Below are 20,680 nucleotides of genomic sequence, written 5' to 3'. Positions count from 1 at the left end.
TCCAAAGTGCCACAGAGAGGTCTGCATCTTCCTCCCACCCGGGCACAGCATCTGATAAAAACGAGGTGTGTGGCCTGGGATGAGTGCCTGTGCGCTGTGTGGTGTTCATCCTGTTCACCAGACCTATCAGGCCAGCAGACCATGAGTGGTGTTGCACTATGAACAGCAAAGAGGAGATCTGCTGAGAGCAAAGAGGAGATCCCTGCTGTTGAACCCACTGGGGGGCCTGGCTGCGAACAGCTCTGCTTGCAGGGAGAGCCTTTTTTTTGATCTTGTGTTGTACCCTTTGGAAGGGAGGATACAACAGTGGTCAGTGAATGTAAGAAAACCTCCAAGCTCCGTCTTAAAAAGCTCTACCTATATAGTGCCTAAAGGAAAGGAAGGCAGAAAAATAGCTGTTCGGAGGCAGGGAGGCAGCTTAGCTCTGCTACAGTGGGTGGTGGGAGGTCTCAGCATGAAGAGATGGTCTGCAATGATTCATGCCAAAACCACCACCACCTGCTCTGCAATGGCCTTACTGAGAGCTCCCAGACCACCCCATGGTACAGCTGGTCAGAAGTGTCTGGGAGGCTGCAGAGTCCAACCCAGCTTGCTGAGGGGACAGCTCTGGTAGCCACCCAGCAGTGAGGTGGGAAGGGATGGGATGGGATATCCCCTTCTGCAGCAGGCAGCCACAAGAGGAAATCATTCCCTGGCTCACTGGACACAGCACAGGGTATGGGGATGAATAAAATTATGGGGGAGGTGACTGGAAGTGAAGCATCTGGGGATGCAGTGCAGATCCAGAAGAGTGGGATCAGGCTGATATAGCCTGGCCCAGGCACTGTCCCCATAGGGAGCCCAGGCACTCGCTGAAGCTGGCTCCCATTCAGGAGCAGCTGTCAGGACTCAGATTAGCATGAAGGTTATTTTCAGTCAAGTATTTTTACAGCCCACCTCTTTCCCCTCCCTGAAAGGGATTCAATTTCTTTTTCCCTGTAGTACTCTGGAAAAGAGGAGGTGAGGAACAAGGCAGGGGAGAATGGGCACCTGAGCTCCTTGTGTGGGAGAGCTGCTTTGTGTGCAGTCACCCCAGGGCAATGTAGCCCCAGCTCTCACAGGGACTGTCTTGCCTGGAGGGGTGTTCTGAGTGAGGGCTCCAGGCAACATCTCCTCAGTGAGAGGCAGGTGCCCTGCGATGATGGCCAGGCTGCTAGTCAGGGCTTGCTGCCACGAAGTCCTTCGTCAGGCTCCCGGATACACCCCTGGGTCAGCATCTGCCCAAGCCTGGAGCCACGGGCCCCTCACTGCATACATACCTGAACCTGTCACCTTTATCCAGCCATAACACACACAGTGAGCCCAGCCTTGGACTGCCCCTGCACTGTCACACACTGCTCTGCTGGCAGGCCTGGCACCCCCTGTGAGCACTGCTGACAGCTTGTGTCCAAGGAAGCAGGCAGTGAGGTTGCTCTCGTGCCCGCTATTTGCGGCACACAGCATGGCCAGGCTGCCATTGCAGACTGTTCATGAAGAGGTGAGCCCCTGCTGTGCATTTCTATTAGCTCCCTGCAGATGCAGAGGTCTCCCCACCTCTGCTCATCCCATCTGCAACCAATTAGTACTAGAAAGGTTTCCTGGAATACTTCTGTGCTGGTCAGAGCAGCAGCAGTGTAAAAATAGCAGCTTCTTACTCAGCACGTCTGCTCTGGCTGAGTTTGCCAGCTCAGCAAGGCTGAAGAGAGTTCAGACTCGTGAGCAGGGGGAGTGGAGGTGCAGAGGCCAGGAAGATAGTATGAGGGGAGCAGGGTGGCACAAGAGCTCAAAGGGAATTCCAGGAGAGAGGTGTGCAAGCAGCAGTAGGGACAACACAGGGAAGCCTGTGAGACCCCAAGAGAGAACTGCTGTGCTCTCTTCTGCAGGAGATGATGGAGAGCCTGCTATCATGGACAGTGAGGTCATGTTGTTCCTTCTCTACACTTTGGCAATACTGACAAACCCAAGGGTCTGGTTCATTCCCCAGCTGGTTACTTGCTGTTTGCTGCTCCCACACACAAGGTAATGGATCCCAGCCACAGAGTACTCATGAGCCAGCACATCATAGGCAGTGCAGGGAATAGATGTGCTGCCTTATTGCATCTATCCAGAGCAAAGTCTCTGCAAAGCCCTGCTGGGGCATCAGCCCAGTAGAGCACATCTGCCTACAGGTAGTGAAGAGCAGCACATGTTCTGGAGCAGGACATCCCAAACTCATGCTCCTCTGAGATACCTTCTTGGCTTTCTTTTTTCTTTCACTGCCCTATCCTAAACGGAATCATTGGGTGGAATGCTCAGCCTAGCAAGGGAAATTTTATATTAGTGGATGAGGAGGGAGAAGCTAAATTGCTTCTAAAACCTCTGGCTTGCTTTCTCTAAGTGTAACTACCCCAGCTCAGGTAGATTGAAGACAATGCTCTGGGAGGGGTGCACTTGAAGATAGCTGTAAAAGCTGGTGAGTACCCTCAAGACAATAACCCTTGGCATGCCCAAAGCAAACTCTAACAGTGCTGGATGAAAGGGCACAGCATGGAGGTGGACTTCACTGCAAGAAGGGTTGCAAGGGACACTCCCTTGTTATACAGAGTCCTCTGGAAGAAGTTCCTCTCTGAACAGTCCCTTAGCTTTGGGTCTGGTTCTCCCTGTGTGTAGAAACTCAGACCATGCCCCCTATAAGACAACAAACTGGGGTCTTCTCTGCCAGCCATGGGTGCTGGAGGCCAGACCTCCCGAGGAGTGTGTGGAAACCTTTAGTTTTGCTGTGAGCTAAGCAGTCTGTATAGCTGTGTCCAGCATGTCTGAAGCTCTCCAGACCATCAGAGCTGGTTTGCAAGAGCCAGGGCTGCCACCCCAGAACAGCAATGCAGGAGTGCACAGTATGTAGCCATGTGAGGATTCAGGAGTTGTGGAAACTGCAACACAGGGCTGGCGCACCCAGATCTCTCAGTTGGATGGGCACAGAGTTGCTGCCATAATTCACTGTTCATTTAAAAAGAGACAGAGCAAGCAGAGGAAGTTTTCATTATGAGCACCCCGGAGCAGTTGAGGCCCCAGAGTCCACAGCTGGCAGCCTGCGTAGTGAGCTGCAGGAAGAGATGGAAAGATCTAAAACAACAGATGCCAGAACAGAAGCTGAGAAGTGTTGGGCTAGCAGGAGACCATCCCCTGGGGAGCTTTGCTGGCTCTAAGTAAAGGAAATGAAGCAAGACTGCTTGAGAAAGCTGTACATATTACTGCGAGCCTTATGGAAATCAGTTCTGCCTGCGTAGGGCAGGCATTATTCCCTCACACTCCAGCCTTGCAGCCAAGAGTCTCCTGAGGAATATGTGGGTGTCATGGTTTGAGCATGTTTTGAGGGTGTTTTTGTTCAAGGTTTTTTCCAGCCAGGTGGAGGAGGGGAGTCCGGGAGGAAGGAGAGACAGGACACCTGACCCAGGCTAGTCAATGAGGTATTCCATACCGTAGCACGTGATGCCCAGGATGCATACTGGGAGAGAGAGGGCTGGAGAGATGGAGAAGAAAATGGAGGAGGGAGCACGCGGTGCTCGGCCGGGCAGGGTGGAGTGAGTTATGGGTCGGTGGCTGGTGGGGTGTTGTATTCTTTTCACTTGCTGTTTGCTGTATCATTATTATTTGTAGTAGTAAATGGCAGTAGGGGTTTTGTGTTGTGCCTTAGCAATTAAACCGTTCTTATCTCAATCCGTGGGGGCTACATTCTTTGGATTCTCCTTCCTAACTCTCCGGGAGTTGGGGGATTTGGTTTAAACCACGACAGTGGGTCAGCAGGAAGAAGAGCTTGTTCTGCTGCCTGCCTCCACCCTCCCAGCTGGGGCAGGAAGGTGCCAAGTCCTGCAGGCTGGGGTGGCTTTGGGCTGGGGCATCTCCCAGTCCTTGCATGCTGCCTCAGTGCTCCTACAATGGTCTCCTTGTTGACGTCAGAGTTTTCCTGAGTGTTTATTGTTTGGAGTCCACCAGAGCCAGGGGTGGTTCATGGAGGAGCCTACATTGTGCTTGCCTACAGCTTTTCTCCTTCCATCGGGTCATGTAGGTGCAGGGGGACAAACCTCACCCTGATGCCACATGATACTTGGATCAGCTACCGATTACTTAAGAGAGCTACAGTCTTTCCTTCCTTCTGCTCACTTTCCCCCAGGCACTTGCAGCATATACTTGATGCCAGAAGTGGAGATCTGTAAGCCTATCTTTCCTACTCACCTCTGCTAGATGGCAACCTTCTTTATTGGAAAGGTACTAACAGTGAAGCTACTCTTACAGCTAGTACAGAAGTTGTTTCCTAGCTTGCTCTGTCCTGACAAGATGGGCTGTGCTTGGGCTCTCTGGCATATGTCCTTCCAAGTTGAGGAAGCTGGGTAGGGACAGCCGGCCTCCCTGTAAGGGCTCTACATCCCAACATGGTATGGAGCTATTTGCAGACATCTGCTAAGATGCCTGTCCCATTGGAGCTGGGAGACACAGGACTCTCCTCACTGACATTTCCATCACAGGGTTATTAAATAGGCAATGACTAAACATCCCACGTACTCTCAGTCACAGTTACTAAAAGATAACTATTTTACAGGGAAACGTCCTGCTGGAAAATGACATCTCTGGAGCCCTTTGCATATCACAAGCCTGCCAGGTACGGCATGAACCATTTACAGTGACCACGAGATTTCTGGAAACTTGACTCAGGTAAGAAAAATGCACGCCAGGTCACTGCAGAGCTGTTTGGTTGGGTATGTTTGTGTCCACTTGCTGGTTTTCTGCATGGGGGCAGAGCTCAGGAGAGCTTGTACCGGTCTTTGTTCTTTTACAGTGTTGAGGCCCTTCACATCCCCCTGCCAGATACCTTCAGCACTGCCCTGGGAATGGGTCTCTCTCACCAGCCTTACCCCTTGGATCATATGTGGTTTTAGGGCAGTGGATTTCTTCTGCTCTCAAACCCCTCCAGCACAGAGAGGTCTGCCAGCAGCCACCTCCTACTCCTCTACTCCAGAACTGGGGCCACATACAGAAATGTCACTAAGCAACTGGGGAGCAGCAAGTGCTCAGAGATGGTACCTCCACTGCAGTCTCAGAGTGACCAACCCAGAGACTCTCAAAACCTCTGCCTCCACACACCTATGGGAGAGAACATGATTCATCACAGGCGGAATAGTAAGGAGGTGAGCTCCATTTATTCCCTTAAAAGCAGAGGACCAAAAGCCCTCCTTGGAGTTCCTTGTGTCTTACAGTACCTGCAGAGGTAGCTGCAGGGCAGGATGCCAAGCCCTGGAAAGTATATTACTCCTACCCCTGCTCTGCTCTTCAGCAGTAGTCTAGTCTAGGTCCACTGCCAGTATGCAAGCACCTCATCCAAAGCAAACTCCAGAGGAAAAGATGCAGCCATCTAGTTAACAAATAGTGACACTTTTCCATAAAAATAATTGCAAAACAGGCCCCAGCTTTTAATACAAAAATGTTCCTTTGCCCAGTAACTCAGTATCATAAGGAGAGCAGAGACATGCCCTTTCTCTGTGCCAGCATTGTCCTGCCCTCACAGTGCATCCCTTGGCTTCTGCTGGGGACCACAACCCTCAACTGAGCCACAGGTACAGATGTCTCTTCTGCAATGCTGTGTATCAAAGAGACAGAGGATCCACCAAGGCACAGAGGACAGAAGAGGAGGCTGCATCCCAGTCTTGTGTCACTGTATCCTTGACAAGTGGAGGTTCCTCTGGCCATTACTTATACAAGCTCCATGAGGCAGCATCTTCTCTTTAGGCAGCTTAGCAGCTCAGCCCTTTCCCCCATGAGGGGCAGGGAGGCAAGAGGAGGGGGCAGGGAGAAGGATGGCATAGCGTGTCTGCTCCAGGCAGAACCCTGCCTGGTCTTGCACTGGATGAATCCCTTTTTGACAGCTGATGGCTCAGCAACTTCACATCTGCTTTCAGAGCTCTCTCATGAGTGCACAGGTTCTGCAGCTGGCCAGACAAGTGCATGTCTTTCAACATCCTTCCTCAACTGGGAGCCGCTTCATCTTCTCGCATCGAGTGAGCTCCCATCTTCCCTCCCCATGAAGTTTCAAAATCCAGCTGTGGAACTGCAATTCAACAACACAATGACTAAAGGATGTCTCTATGAGGGCATGCCTTCCCACACTGAGGCTCTCCAGTCTCAGTCACTCCCCTCTGCTCGCCAGGGACCCCTCTACCTCCCTTGTCTTGCCATCCCCAGGGAGGTGTGGAGTGGCATCTCACCTTTTCCAGGCTGGCCCTGTGTCCCACGCTGATCAGTGTCATGCCCAGCTGAAGGCACACACGGTAAAGTTCATGCTCCACCTCTTCGGTCAGGGCGCTGGTGGCTTCATCTAGCACTGAGAGAAAAGTTGTAAACCCCACAAATCCTTTCCTGACCAGTCATCTCTCCCTAGGCAAGAGCAGCAACTGTTGAGAACACTTCACATGTTATATCCAGAGTTCACAGAGAGCAGCTGCAGAAGACAACTGAGGGGAAGCCTAAGGACTCTGATTTTCCTCTGGCACAGCTGACATCAGTCAGCTGGAAAAGCTGCCCTTCCCTACAAGCCCTCAAATCCATCCAAAGAGCACTGCTCACCTTGTTTCTCTCCCTCAACAGCTACCAACCACTGCCTGGTCCCCACTGTTGTGAAAGCCAAGGCACAACCTTCTCAAGGCAGGCTGTGTGCCAGATTGCTGGGCTGAGCAGCAGCCTGTGCACCCCTCTGGCCCAGACCTACCTGGAGCATCCAGGATGGTCAGAGGCACCTTCCTGTCAGTTAAGGATAAATACTATAGATCTGGAACAGATAAATTCAGTTTGGTTTACATCATCTCTACAGCTTTTAGTTTGCAATCCAGAGGTTCATTCTGCCCAAACAGCATTGAGCCATACCACAGGCTTCACGGGGAGAGGTATTTACTTGCTACTGACACCAGTTCTGTTCACCCACACCTACCCTGTCCCTCATGACTGCATTACTGCTGCATTTCCCACATTGCTTCCACAACCTTAAGAGGTTCACAAGCTGACACCATGCTCCCTAGCATGCATGCTTCTTTACGTGCAACTGGTGAGCATGCTGAGAGGGGGCTTCTTCAGGTATCATTGGACCTGAAGTGAAAACAGAAACCTGTACATGAATCACTGCTTCTCTAAGAGAATGTTGGATATACAGCCTCTTGATTTTCCACCTTCCACACAGACCATCAAACATTTTCACCCTGAATCCTGTGCGCTATGCTGCTACAATAATGATCAAGATGAAGCATATTCCTAGCGAAGAAAGTATTTAATGAGCTGTCTGTATACCAGCTTCTCTTTACACCAAAGGCTCTGCCTTTGCACACAGACACCTCCTTTCTTTGGCAGTCACTCACTCACCTGCATATTTTGGCTGGAGGTAGAAGAGCCTTGCAAATGAGAGCCTCTGCATCTCCCCTGGGGAAAGGATGTCATACCTGCAGCAGGATTGAGATTCAAAATCTCCCTCAACAAAAAAAGCTTGTTTACTGAAGAGCTTATGGCTGCTGATATTTGAGACCCCAGCGAGGAACTGTCCCTGTGCTGTCCCCTGTGCCCCCTTCGCTCTGGGACTGGGTCTGCACCCCTATGCACAGTTGCCTGCCTGCAGAGCAGCATGGCTTGTGATTGTTGGCACTGATGCTTGGGGCACAAAGGCTTTGCCCCTGTATACTGCCCACCTCCCGCACGACACAGCTGGGCACATGTTCCAAAGTCTGGCAGCAATGTGCATCTCTTTAGAAGTGTTCCCACCCAGAGGGATCACCCAACTTCACATGGATGGCAAACTCCCTTACCAGTTCCAGTCCACCTGCTCATCTAGTCCTCCAGCCCTCGCCAGCAAGTCAGTCTGCAGAGAGCACAACAGTCTTGTGAACACAGACCCCAACACTGTCAGCCCATGGCCCTGAGCATAACCATCCCCTTCCTGCTATTCTTGCTTTTTCTGTTTGAGCTGAAATTGTTCTGTGTCCCTCCTCCTCTGCCTGTCCCATGGGCAGTCCCATCTCAGCTGCAGACAATGTGTTCACTTGTCCAGCACACAGTCATGCTGTGCTGCCACAAACTTCATCCCCTTCTTCCCTCACTGGCAGTACCAGAAAAGAAGGCAGCAGCACCACTGGGGACTCACCAGCCCAGCCAGCTCCAGGAATCGCACAATTCTCTCATCATCTGCAGACCCTAGGGGAGAAAGCAGAAAAGTATTAAGCAGAGGCAATATGCACTGGCATCACAGCTGCAAGAAGGAGTTAGTGGGGCAGGAGAGCAGGATTGAAGGATCTCCTGAGTTCCAGTGTAAGTGACTCAAACATTTAATTATACCAGCTCCTGAGCAGTCCCAAAGACTGACCTTTCTCAAAAATGTTAACCCTGTCTCTCAGCAGCATGCCATTAGGTAGCTGGGCTCCACAAATACACCTGGGACTTGACTCAGTCCGTGGCCACAGATAGACACAACCAAAAGCACAAGGATCCGGGCTTCAATTGCCATGGCCCTGTCCACCAGCTGCACTTTTATGGCTGTACACTGCAGGTGGGAGTCAGGTAACAGCCAGCAAAAGGAACCTATGCAGGGTGGTAAAAACCTCTGTGGAACAGAGCATACACTTGAGCTGGAGCAGTCAGCAGCTATGGAAGCTTGAGCAGAAGGGCTGTGCATCTGCCATGTGAAGAGCCACAACAGTAGCTGATGGCTGCAGTTACCCTCTGCTAGACTGTGACTCCTAAGTGTTTGAAAGTATAACATAACACTGCTTCACTCAGAAACTTAAACCTGGACATCTGCAAGCTGCAGCAGACCACACATGCTCTGGCTTCGGAAGAGGGCAGGGGAAAGAAAGAACCCATGTGGTCTGACCTCAACAGGATGCAAGGCCCTGGACATCATTTGAAAAAGATGGAGTTGGATGGAAAATGAGATGAAGGTAACATGGCTTGTCAGAGGCAGGTTGTACCAGACAGATCAGATATACCCCATCAGCAAGGTGCCTCAAAATGTCTAGCACAACATGCAGAGCATGGCCAGCTTGTCCCTATTGCATCAAGAGAGTATGTTCTAATCAAGAGAGTATGTTCCCTACCAGAAGGCAGGGAACACAGAGCTGACCTTAACCTACACTAAGGTAAATCTTTCAGGGAAAAGCAGAGAACAACAAAAGTAAAATGGATGATCACTCCTGATGGGGCATAGTAGGGGAAAAGCTGCACTGGGCACAGGACAGTGACCTCACACCAGAGGGTTGGCCAATTGGGATTTCCACATGAATTTCCTAATGAATTTCCACATACCTGAAACTGGATAGATCTCTTTCAGGGGATAGATCACCTGTTCAACAGAGCAAAACAAACCACATCAGAGGGAGTCCATCACAGATGCAGTGGCAGTGGCATGAACTCTGGTACAAGGGAAGAAGCAGCTACAGCCATCCTCCCTCTTACAGGCCTTTCTGCAGCACACAGATTCACAAAGCATGACCCAACCTGGGAGCAGAGAGGAGAGAGTAGAGGCAGCCCCTGGGCTCACCTGCTCACGCAGACTTCCATCGGTGAAGAAGGGCTGCTGTGGCAGGAACACAACTCCCTGGGGTCCAAAGCAGGTCAGCATCTTGATGCTCCCTGCACAGAGACACACTCGTGCCAAGCCTGTGCCAGGCACCAACTACCCACCACCCCCCTGCTGTAGCAAACAAATCCCCAAAAAGGCATATCTGCAACAGAGGGCAAAGCAATTGAGAGCCAGAGCAAAGTATGTGAAAGAGATAGATGGCTCCAACACACATTCACCATCACAAGGTAGCACTAGCCTCACAACCCCACACTGCTACCTTCCAAACTCAGGGCAGCCCTGGTTGAGAAAGAGAAGGCTGTGGCAAGCAGCAGTCCTTACCCTGCGTGCTCTCCCAGAGTCCCCCAAGGACCCTCAGGAGAGATGTCTTCCCTGTGCCAGTGTTCCCCACAATCATCACACTGTTTCCTTGTGAGATCCTGAGGCTCAAGTCCTTGATGAGCAGCTTGCCAGAGGATGGCACTGAGAGCGTCACTCGCTCCAGAAGGAAAGCTGTGTCCCTTGGCAGTGGGTCCTCCCCAGAATGGCTGCTGGGCCACCACCAAGACAAAGGAGGAGAGATCTGGGGGTAAGTGATCATACTGAGACTGGCAAAGATCAGGCACCTTAAGCCTCCTGTGCCTTTGTGACAGTAGCCCTGTCCCATGTGCTCCAGAATGATAAATCACAGCGAGCACTGCCTTCTCCAACCAAGTGCATGCAGCAGGCTGTGACACCAACCGTTACCTCCATCCCATGACAGTCACACATTCTGGCACATAAGCTGCAAACCAGCCAGTTGCTGATGGAAAACTCACCTGTCCAAATCCCAGCTGGCTTTGTCTTCTAAGTGGTTACCACTTTTTTTTCTGCCAAGGCTCAGCAAGGTCTCCTGCAGTTCACCAATCCTAGACCAACAAGAGGTTGTGTGAATGCCAGGGACAACTCCAGCAGCCTCTGTACAATACCCAGACTTGTCTGTGCTTGCTCACAGGCAACTGTTTCTTTTTTATTTAGCACAGACATGGGCAGAGCCTTGTCCCACACCTCCCTTTCCTGCAGAGACCTGCCGCAGAGCTCACCTGTGCGTGTAGCCAGCTACATCGGTCACGGAACGGGAGAGATCTATGAGCTGGCTGAAGCAGCCAATGAGGTAGATGGAAACAAAGGCATTCTAGGGAGAGATCAAATGCCAGAGCAAGGGTCAGCACTGAGCTCCCTCCCCCATGCTGCGAGGAGGCAGCCAAGGAGTCCAGGTAACGGGCCATGTCAGCAGTCCCAGCAGGAGGAAGGGAGAAGTCACCCAGGGTGGTGGGAGTTAAGTTATTTGCATGGAGCAGGGCTTTTCTGCTTAGTACAGCAGATTTTACCAGGTGGATACATCCTCTGCCACCCAGGGATGCTGTTTGTAGAGTGCCTGCTGGCCAGCCCAGGGTCCATCATGCCTGCCTTAAGTCACACAGATCCATGCCATCAGCCCTGCCCCAGCACCATACACGGCTCAGAGCAGGACACCTCAGACTGCTGTGCCCACTTTGCTATTTTTAGCTCTGCATTCTCTATTACAAGCCAGTTTTGAGTATCTGGGAATGAGTCAGGTCAGGAAAGTGAACACAAGCCAGCTCAGCCTTGCAGGTGGCCAGGCTCATGGCAGGCAGCAGCCCAGGGAATGACCCAGACCCACAGCACTGCACAGACACAATTCCAACCCACGCCACTAAAGACAGAGGCTTTCTGATCTTCCATTTATTTTTTTAGACACAGAAGTCTGTATCTAACAGCTAGAAAACACTTACGTAGATGTGTCTTTGACAACTCTCACTCCCAGGTTAATCATACACTGAGAGCTGGCTCTAAGATCCCAGTTCCATGCCACCATGGGCAGGGATGGTCTAACTTGAAGGTCAGCTGCTTCAGATTATCCAGCACCAATGCCACAAGCCCCACATGAAACCTCTATCTTCAGTGCCCACTCATCCTCTACAATGAGGTCTGGAAGATCACCCTTAGCTCACCTTGCTGACGAGGGCACTGAGCTCTGATGGACTCAGGTCACCGTAGACCCCAGAAAAGATGGGAATAGCAATGGCCACATAGCTCAGGATGCTGCCCAGGTAGTCAAAGGTGTTGATTCCAACTGGGCAGCGCACATTGAAAGAAAAGAGCAAGTTAGGTTGGAAATCTCTGTCCCAGCCAGGCTCAAGTGCAGCCCATGAGCCTGATCAGAGGAAGGCTCTTGATCTTGCCTCAGCCCTTCATGATGCACCAGAGCACAACCACCCAACTCACAGGACAGCACAAGCACCAGGACAAAAATCCATTTGCCGAACAAAGGGCACTTTCAGACAGGCCCCTCAGTAGACAAATGTCACATCCAGACTCACACCTCAGGAATTACCAGGCAAAAGCACTTTGCCTGCTTGCTTCTGCTCTTCAGGGGGCTGACTGACTCACAAGAAACAGGAGGGAGGGCAGAAAGGAAGCTATGGCTTGAAATGATTTGTCATGAAGTCTGTCTTGGAGCACAGGACAGGCAGAAAAACTTAAAGAGCCCAAGCTTCCATAGAGATACCTGTACTCAGGGCTCTCCCTCCCTTACACCGCTCAGAAGCTCACTATGCTGATGGGACAAGGAAGAGCAATCTTTACAATGGTCATTTAACACCCAAACCTGGACCCAGTGACAATGGGAGAAGAGAGATTCTCAGGGGACAGTAGTGCTCAAGCAAAAGGCTCTATAAGAAAGAATTTTCCACAGCTCACAACCACAGAGTCTTCTCCTTCCCCAAGGCTCAAGCCTTTCCCTCTCTTCCTTGGCTATTGAACACCTGCCCCACAAAGAGCACAGATTCCACTTTTGAGGCTTGCATTCTCTGACTTAGCTAGGTCCTCCGCAGTTCTGCTCTCTACAAAGCTTTTTCACAACAGGATTCTCATGCAGGGCTGCAGGAGGCACCCTCTGCTCACACTCAGGACTTCAGTGCATCAGCAAGAGGCAGAAGAGGGAAAACCAGCACTGTTGGTCTAGCAGCAGGGCTCCCAAGCCTTGGGCTATCACAGTAGAGCTAGCACATGCCCCAAACTCCCCACTCACTGTAAAGCCAGAGCTCCTTCCCTATCAGCTCCCTCTGTGTCTGCAGCAGGCTCTGCAGCCTCCGGTCCGTGCGCATATGCTCCACTCGCCCGGCCCTGTAAAATAGGATTGCAACATGCCACAGACAAGCTGGGAGCACCACAATGAGGTCAAAGCACTGGCTTTAGGACTGAGGCTTGGGAAGGGTCTGGTACTGCTCCCACTGCCTGGCTGAGCCAGTAGCAAGGAGGCTCATCTGGGCTCTAAAACAGCACCTCCAGCAAGCATGGCAGTGTTTTCTGCTTCTTTGCAAGGGCTGGGCTGCCCTCAGGTGGCAAACAGCAGAGAGAGCTCCATGCCTCGCTCCAGACCCCCACCCACCACAGCAGTTCTTGCCCCTGCCATCCAACACACGCTTGTGACCAGCACACACCCCACCACAGTCCACGTAACAGGGGAGTCACTAGAGCCTGGGAAGATAGGGTCAGGAACTGCATAAACGAACCACAGATCAAGAGTTTTGAGGAGTCTCTGTTCTAAAGATTCTCAGTTCTTAAATACATGTCTAAAATAAATGTTTGCTCCCCAAAATATACCCAGTTAGAATTCACTGTGGCATTACTGCCCTGTAACCCATCACAGGTAATTACTGAGCTGCAATCTTTGCTGCTGAGTATTCAGAGGACAAAGCCTTGGACACAAGTTAAAGATGAGGAAGGCACTAGTGACCCAAGCTATGACTTCTTTTGCAGATGGGAGAGATTGCTGTACTGGTTTTGGCTTTTCCTCCCATTCAGTTCACTTATAAAGCAAGTTTGCCAAAGGCTTAGAAACCAAAGAAGTAAAAAAGTGACAGTGCTCTGTTTTGTTTCTTCTTTTACCAAAACAATGGTCAGGGAGGTGCAAGAAGACAAGATCTAACATCTGCTACAAGCTAAAGAAGTCCAGCAATCAAAATCAGTCATGCAACGCATGCTTCTCCTCTTGCAGGACTCTAGGAATACAACCTTTTACACAATTCCTGTATTTTCTTTAAGATTCCATGAAAATGACTGGGTTTTTTAGCAATTCAATTAAAGTTTAGTTTCCCATCAAGTGAAGCTTTTCTACTAATGAACTGTACTGAAGCAAGACACTCCATTTCTGCTGTAATAATTCACTTTCCATTTTCTACTTTGTAATGGAATAAAAAACTTCAAAATTGTGAGGAAAAGCATTGCAGCTTAAACAAGTGCATGTAATGAGAGTATCTGGTCCATTAAAAAAAATTAACATTAACCAATAAGAATCAACCAATCCACAAAGAAATAACTCAGACTTGCCAATGCAAACCAAGATTGATTTCAGTTACTTAAATCAGTTTCATGCCTGTCAATACAGATCTTCATGAAATCAGTGATGTTGAACCAAACCACTTTGGGGACAGCACTACAACACTCAAAATGCTCACTCATTACAGCATGAAGGAGCCAAATAGTGATCACAAGTAGGGAAGACCAGAAACTAGACAGCTGCTGCTTGCTTAAATTCCTGGAAGTGTGATTTCGCAATGTGTAGGGCAAAGGCACATATGTGACAAGAGAGGCACAACGACCTCCTGCCATTAAACAGCCACCACAACACAAGCTACAGTAAAACTGTGGTCCTTTTCCTGGGTTCTAGCCATTTTTGTGAAACACCTTAAAGGCTCCAAGCAGCAGCTCAACAGACTCCAGGGCATCACTAAGAGGGGAGGTGCTGCCAGGCTCCTGACTGTGTGCTCAGCTCTGGGGTAAACAGTATTCAGCAAATTCAAAGTAGCAGTACAGTGCTGGGAGGGTCAGGGCACAGACTGACCTAGAGAAGCAGCAGAGGTAAGGATGCCAGGCAAAAACTAGCATACCCACAGAGACACACAAAGCAGCAGCAGCAGGATGAGGCCAGAAGCAACCTGTAACAAGCCCCCAGGGGAACATCCTGACAAGAAGCAATAAGACTTTGAGCAATCTTCCAGATAAAGACCTAACAAAATATCAGCAACGGTCTGTCTTGAAGCCAGCATCAAATCTGTATCAGGCTTCTGTGGATGCTAGAAGGGAGGCAGAGAAAAAATAATTGTGTCCAGCTGCTTTGGAGTATTTTTGCAGCTGACGAGCAGAATGCGAAAAAACACCAGACTGTATGACTCTGCAGCAGGATGGAGGGAACGGAAAGCTCAGGCTGCAGCAACAGGGCTTTGACTCCTCTGGGGTACATGAACACAAGAATGTCCCAAGCTGGGAGGATCCTCATGAGGACATAAAGAAATGAATGCTACTGACCTGTAGAAAGCAGCTGGTTCTGCATTGACACGAATCTGCATGTGCTTGAACCTGGACAATCCAAAACAAAAGATCATCACAATTGTGCACAAATGCCCAGTGAATTATGTAGCCAACATCCTTGCTAGAGGAAACTCATCTTGCATCTGTGATGCAGCAGTGATCTGAGGCATCACAACAGACATATTCAATAGGCTCAAAAGCACCAGAGGATTTAACACAATGTAACATCATTCTGGGCCGGCTCACTGGTACATTTCTTTGATATCCCACTCTCTTGCACATCTTCTCAGTGCTTGGGTCTCCCATTCGCTAGCTGGGCATCTCCACTATACAGAATCATCACAACCAACTGCTCTAGTCTGCACTCCCTGTGCCATACCAGCTTCTGCTGTCCCTGGATGCCCTGAGCCCCAGGGAAAGCTGTAAAGCCTCTACCACACACACAGACAACCCCACAGGAGAAGGGGAGGAGATGAGTTACACAGCATATGGGAAGACTGTGCTGTTTTGGGCACTTCAAGAAGGTTGTGGTGAAGCAGAAACACGATTTGTGTCAGCAGATGCAGCTCATCTGCACCCAAGAAAGCGCAATGTTCACTTTTTTCCCCAACACAACTAATGCCCTAGCAGAGGCGACAGCCATAACCAGGCAAGCAGCCTGGAGACTGGGCAGGGCACTGCTTGCCATGACACAGGGCAGTGAAAGGGGTGGATGAGGCCTCAGTTCACAGACTCTGGGGCAGCACTGTGCCGTTAGGTTTCTCTGAGTGGGTGGAAAGTCATGAGCAAGAGAAGTAGCTGCTTACACAGCACTGAATAGGGACAAAAATGCAGCTTTCATAGGAGCTGCCAAGAGGCAGTGAAAAGGCTGCTGTGCTGGGACTCACCTGAAATCCCCTTCCAGTTTTTCCTGCTGAACAAGTTTAGCTACAATTGGGCTCATCAGTATCTTGTTGATGATCGTCCCAATGATGAAATATCCAAAGATGCTCACTGGGCCTAGCCAGCCTGTGCTATAGAGGAGGAGAAAAAAAGGTCAGCTAATAACCCAAGCAAAAGGACACCCCAGCACCCTCAGGCTCTAGCAGTCAGAGCCCTCAAATGTCAGCTCTCTTGGCTTTCACAGAGGTTTGGGGGCCAGCACTGCACCCCCAAGGCAGAATTCCCTTTGGAATGCAGAGACCACTCATCCATATGTATAATCATCCATCTGGGCAGTTGTAATATGGATGTCAAGCTTCAAAAAAGAGCATAGGAAAGAGATGTGAAAGCAAGGCATGATGGGTCCTTACCTGTGGAAGCACTGGTACGTGTAGTAGGCCAGCGTGAAGGGCGAGATGATGAGCTTGCTGGCCATGGAGCTGAGCTGCCTGCAGAACCTCTCCACATCCTGGCTGATGCGCTGGTCCCTGATCAACACAAAGAGCCATCAATGCTGTTAAAGCCCAGGAGCAAGAACCCAGTACTAACTCCCTAATAGGACACAAGCCAGGCTGTTTCATCGCCTGAACTTAGGACAGGGTGCAGGTAAACAACCCTCCTGGGAGGGACCTACAGCTGTGTCTCCTGCTCCCCAGCAGGAGACAATTTCCACAGCCTATCAGGACTCACACAAGGCCCTTCCTGCCACCCAGAAAGAACAGCTCCTGTTGTGACTTTCACCCTGTTCCTTGTATTAACTCCTTGTTCGACTCTCAACAACATTGTCCAACTCTGTGCTGAAGTACTCTGCATCCTTGTCCTCTACTCCTCTCCTGAACCCACTCCTGTACTACCAAAAAGTCCTGCAGGACTGGTGCTGCATCTCAGGCACTCAAGCTACCAGAACTGACTAGGGCATGGGCCAGACCTTCACCCGCTGTTAGTTATCTGCAAACGCTTCCACCAAAGCCATGTTCCACAGTAGCTGGTCCCTTTACTCTTCATGGAGTGCCCTCTGGTCCCTTTGTTGCAAGGAAGCTTCCACCCACCCCTATCCCACAAGAGCAGACAGCAGCACACCAAGCCTCCTCAGCCTCTGCACACAGGTAACAGACCCTCAAGTCCTATCTGTCCCACTGCTGAACAGGAGCTGTGCTTGGGATAACTTCAGCCCTTACTCCCTCAGCATCTCATCTGATCAGAGCATGAGGAAGAGGGCTTCAGTCTCATGTGCTAAGCACTGTTGGAAAGGCCATGACTGCAAATGCTAGAGTTCAGCATGAAGAGCAAGGCTGGATTCCTGCTTAGCCATCAGTGCAAACACAACTACAAGGACATTAATCTCTCAACTCTTTTGCAGTCCTGGAACAGCAACGGACTTAATTTTGGGGCAGCTCTCACGCTGACTGACCTTAGGGTCACTATTATTCCTTTTCCTCAGACTGTAATTGCTCCCAGAAAGTTATAATTTAAGTTTTGCTATGGACTCATGGCATGATATTGTTTCATATGGCCTGTTAAGCAACACGTAATAACACAAAACCATCAACTCAAGTGCCCTGCTAGGAGCCACAAGTGTTTGTATGCCACTTAGAACCCACACTCCAATCCTTCTACAGGGATGATACCATGCATCTAACACTCAGCTTGATTTGCACTGCATAACAGGTCACTATTGCTCTAGTTCACTGTCTAAGTACCCTGCCAAGGGAAAACAATCCCATAAAGGAATTGCAAGATAAAGAGAATTTTTGCAGCAAGATACAGAAAACTAAACAATAAAATTGGATGTTTGAGCAGAAGTAAGGTAGTACTGAAAAATACTCCACAGCAGTCCTTTATATTTGGTCTGCTAAGATCAGGACAGCTGGGTCTGGGTCAGACTGACCCAGTTATCTCATGCGTTTCACTGCACAATGTGAGCACATTCCCTGGTTAAAAATAAACCTGAGCAGAATAGTGTCATGTGGTGAGAGGCCTCTGTCCTGCCCTTCCTGCCCCCCTCAAAAGGAATGACAGGCCATGGCCAACGGCCAACGTGCTATACTGCCTGGGAAGCACTGCATTCCTTGGTAACAGACATGGTTTTTTAACCTCTCCTTGCAACTCCACACCACTGCAAAACAGTATCAGAAACTAACTTTTAACAAGGGCGGGAGTAACCCCCACAGCTGCTGGAAAGTGCATCAGCATCATAAAGCTGTGATTGCACATCTGGCAGTATGCTTGTCTGACCCAAGCCAAGCCCCTCCTTGCCTGCTGCTCCCTCTGTGCACAGCTGGTTGCTCTTACCCGGGTTGTCTCCTATCACTGGGCAGCAGAAGCAGAGGCTGCTTCAATTCCTTGAGGTCACCACTACTAGTAACTGCCCCTGCAAGCTCAGCCATTTCTCACAGGGACCCTGGGCTTGGTCTCCTCTGGTGCCATCAATGTGAGAGAAGGCATCAGTGCAGCAGCTAGACCAGAGGAGTCTTCTCCAGGAGAGGAAAGCTTAGGGTCTTATAACAACTGTATAAAGCCACACAGTTGTGAAAAGGTTATTTCCTGGTTTTCAGTTTTTCAGCAAGTATTTAATAATAACTTACTCAAATCCTGGAGGGGGGGAAAAAGCCTGCACTTCTCACATATCATCTAATGTAGAATCTTTAACTCTTCAGAGTGCATAACCACTACTGCAGCGTTCTGCATGCAAGGACACACACAACGCTGTCCCTGGAAGGCCAGGGTCAGCAGGCAGTCGTGAGGAAGGGAGGCAATTGACCTTTGCTGCACAGCCCCAGCAGATCAGCAGCTCTGCAGTAAGCAGAATAGTGCACAAAGCAAACTGGAAGGGGATTCTCAGGGTGGGCTGGGATAAGCAAGGAAGAACTGAATGCTCCTCCTTCTCTCATATTTCAAGTCACCCTTGACATTTCCTTCTTAAGAACAGGAAAGGGGAAATGCAGCCCTCATATACAGTGTGAAATAAAGCCTGTCCTGGACATGGCTCCCACGGGTTATATCAAAGCCACTAAAAACCCAATTAAGCAGGACTGTGTTCAGCTGGAGACTCTGGTGGTTGAAGTTCAAACAGAAAAACGGGCTGTCCTAATGCGCTGGTTGTGTGAAGGCCGGGAGAGGCAGTGCTCTTCAACTCCAGCCAGGCCCTTTGCAACGCCACACTGAGTGTCAAGGGTTGACTTTCCAGACAACATGTTTTATAGCAGCAGTAGCTCCCTGTTCTGCTGGGCCTCCATTTTCCTCACAACAGAAACATCCTACCCCTAAAACCATCATGACCAGCAGTCATGGAAGTGACCAGCAACAGGTACCACTTCCCACCCAGGGCAGCGGACAGCACTCATGCCCATATGGCAAAAGCTTGTAGGGCTCAAGCCCCTACCAGAGACACAGGAAAGTCAGGAAAAGTTGTGAAGCAGCCCAGGAGAAGCTAAGTGAGAGGCTGAAAGAAGCCACAGGCAGCCTACGGGTTATCGATGTCCTCGCGCAGCATGTGCAGGCTGTAGTAGACCTGGCCTTGGAAGTAGCAGCTGTGGAGGTATTCAGTGAGGGACTTCCTCCAGCTCACATACATCATGTTGCAGATAAACTGATCGAAGCTTTTTAGCTGGAACGAGGGCAAGGAGACAGAGGGGAAGAGATGAGTGAGAAGAACAAGCATTTTCTGAAATTAAACAAAACCCAGTACCAGTGATGTGTCTCACAGACAGCCATCTATTTGGGCAAGGGCAGATCTAGAGCCTTAATCACCAGGATCAAGCTGGGAACCACGAGCAGCTTTCCCTATCACTCCCAAGACATGGAAACCTGTGGTCTGTCTTACCGTGGAGTTCACTACGATCAGAGTCAGGGCAACGGCTGTCAATGTTTTGAATCCGGAGAAGTCTTTGTTCCCTAGAACCTCATAGTACTGGCTGGGGATGACGCCAACCTGGTAAATAACCAGCTGCTCTGGAGGAAAGAGGCAGTCATGGGAAGGAAATTAAGGACAGCGGTGACAATGCAACTGGGGGTAGAGGGACACAATTGGAAGGGTCAGCAGACGTGGGATGCAGCCCACCCCCCCGCAGCTCACCCAGCAAGGCGACACAGAGCAGCGTCAGGAACATCAGGGCGCTCGGGGAGGGCCACCCGGGGAAGAGCACAGCTTGCAGCCGCAGGAACCGCCGCACGAACAGCCCGTCCAGCCGGGGGCCAGGCCTGCAACGGAGGAAGCAGTGAGCTCTCGGGGGTGCCCAGCGGGACCCTGCCGCAGAGGCACCCCCGGCCGGTCCCGTCCTCACCGGCCGGCAGCCCCGGCGCCCCGCGCCCTGCCGCTGCCTCCCCCCATCGGCGCACAGCAGAGCCCGTCCTGGCCGCTCCTCGCCCCGCGCTCGCCACGACACGAATATTGACCACCTCTGCTCGCTCTGCATGAGCCCCGCGCCGCCCGCCGCACCACAGCGCTTCCGGGTTGGGCGGCACCATAGAGACTCCGCCCGCCCGCCCCCAACCCCTCTTCTCCAAGCCGCCGCGCGGGAGCGCCCCCTGGGAAGGCGCAGCTCTGTCCTCAGGACACAGCGCCCTCTGGCGGCGCCGGGCGGAGGGCGCCGCTCCCAGCCCCGCGGCCCCCCCATGATGGGGGTAGCCCAGGGCTGCGGGGACTGCTCGCGTCCCCCATCGCCTCCTCACAGCCTGCCTCCGCTGGCTGAGCTGCAGTGTTCCCCACAGCGCCAGCGAGGCAGGGGCCCGGAGGCCGTGGCTTAGCTCCAGGGCTGACCCGCGTCCTGCCTGCCACGGGCAACAGGGCTGGAGCAACAG

General features: G+C 51.0%; 1 protein-coding gene across 5 annotated transcripts; it reads right to left on the bottom strand.

Moving 5' to 3' along the window:
* Window positions 1-5,438: 5,438 nt before the first annotated feature.
* Window positions 5,439-20,324, bottom strand: ABCD4 (ATP binding cassette subfamily D member 4). Of its 5 annotated transcripts, none has more exons than XM_031048716.2 (19): window positions 20,279-20,324; window positions 19,956-20,080; window positions 19,704-19,831; window positions 19,348-19,487; window positions 16,252-16,368; window positions 15,847-15,972; window positions 14,957-15,007; window positions 12,678-12,772; window positions 11,599-11,720; window positions 10,666-10,757; window positions 10,402-10,491; window positions 9,926-10,131; window positions 9,563-9,654; window positions 9,328-9,364; window positions 8,171-8,220; window positions 7,836-7,888; window positions 7,399-7,475; window positions 6,255-6,370; window positions 5,439-6,097 (listed from the first exon to the last, which is right to left on the bottom strand). In XM_031048716.2, the coding sequence occupies exons 1-19, from the start codon at window positions 20,293-20,295 to the stop codon at window positions 6,002-6,004; spliced, it is 1,830 nt and encodes a 609-aa protein (XP_030904576.2). In that variant the 5' UTR covers window positions 20,296-20,324; the 3' UTR covers window positions 5,439-6,001. The 5 variants fall into 5 exon arrangements, 4 of the variants coding, with proteins under 4 accessions (XP_030904576.2, XP_005149047.2, XP_030904577.2 ...); XM_005148990.3 differs by lacking the exon at window positions 20,279-20,324 and adding an exon at window positions 20,164-20,210 and having other exon boundaries at window positions 9,926-10,134; XR_004080545.2 differs by having other exon boundaries at window positions 6,067-6,097; window positions 6,255-6,423; window positions 9,926-10,134.
* Between the last annotated feature and the right edge of the window lie 356 nt (window positions 20,325-20,680).

Source organism: Melopsittacus undulatus, chromosome 4, assembly GCF_012275295.1.
Source record: "Melopsittacus undulatus isolate bMelUnd1 chromosome 4, bMelUnd1.mat.Z, whole genome shotgun sequence".
Classification (NCBI taxonomy): Eukaryota; Metazoa; Chordata; class Aves; order Psittaciformes; family Psittaculidae; genus Melopsittacus; species Melopsittacus undulatus.
This window is presented reverse-complemented; position numbering and strand designations above follow the sequence as displayed.

Excerpts from the sequence above, each read along its gene's own strand:
- ABCD4 (XM_005148990.3), bottom strand. The coding sequence starts at position 20,210 with ATGGGGGGAGGCAGCGGCAGGGCGCGGGGCGCCGGGGCTGCCGGCCG. Across the intron at positions 19,488-19,703 it reads TGATCGTAGTGAACTCCACG|CTAAAAAGCTTCGATCAGTT; the intron begins GTAAGACAGACC and ends CCCTCGTTCCAG. Across the intron at positions 6,098-6,254 it reads ACAGGGCCAGCCTGGAAAAG|TTCCACAGCTGGATTTTGAA; the intron begins GTGAGATGCCAC and ends GTTGAATTGCAG.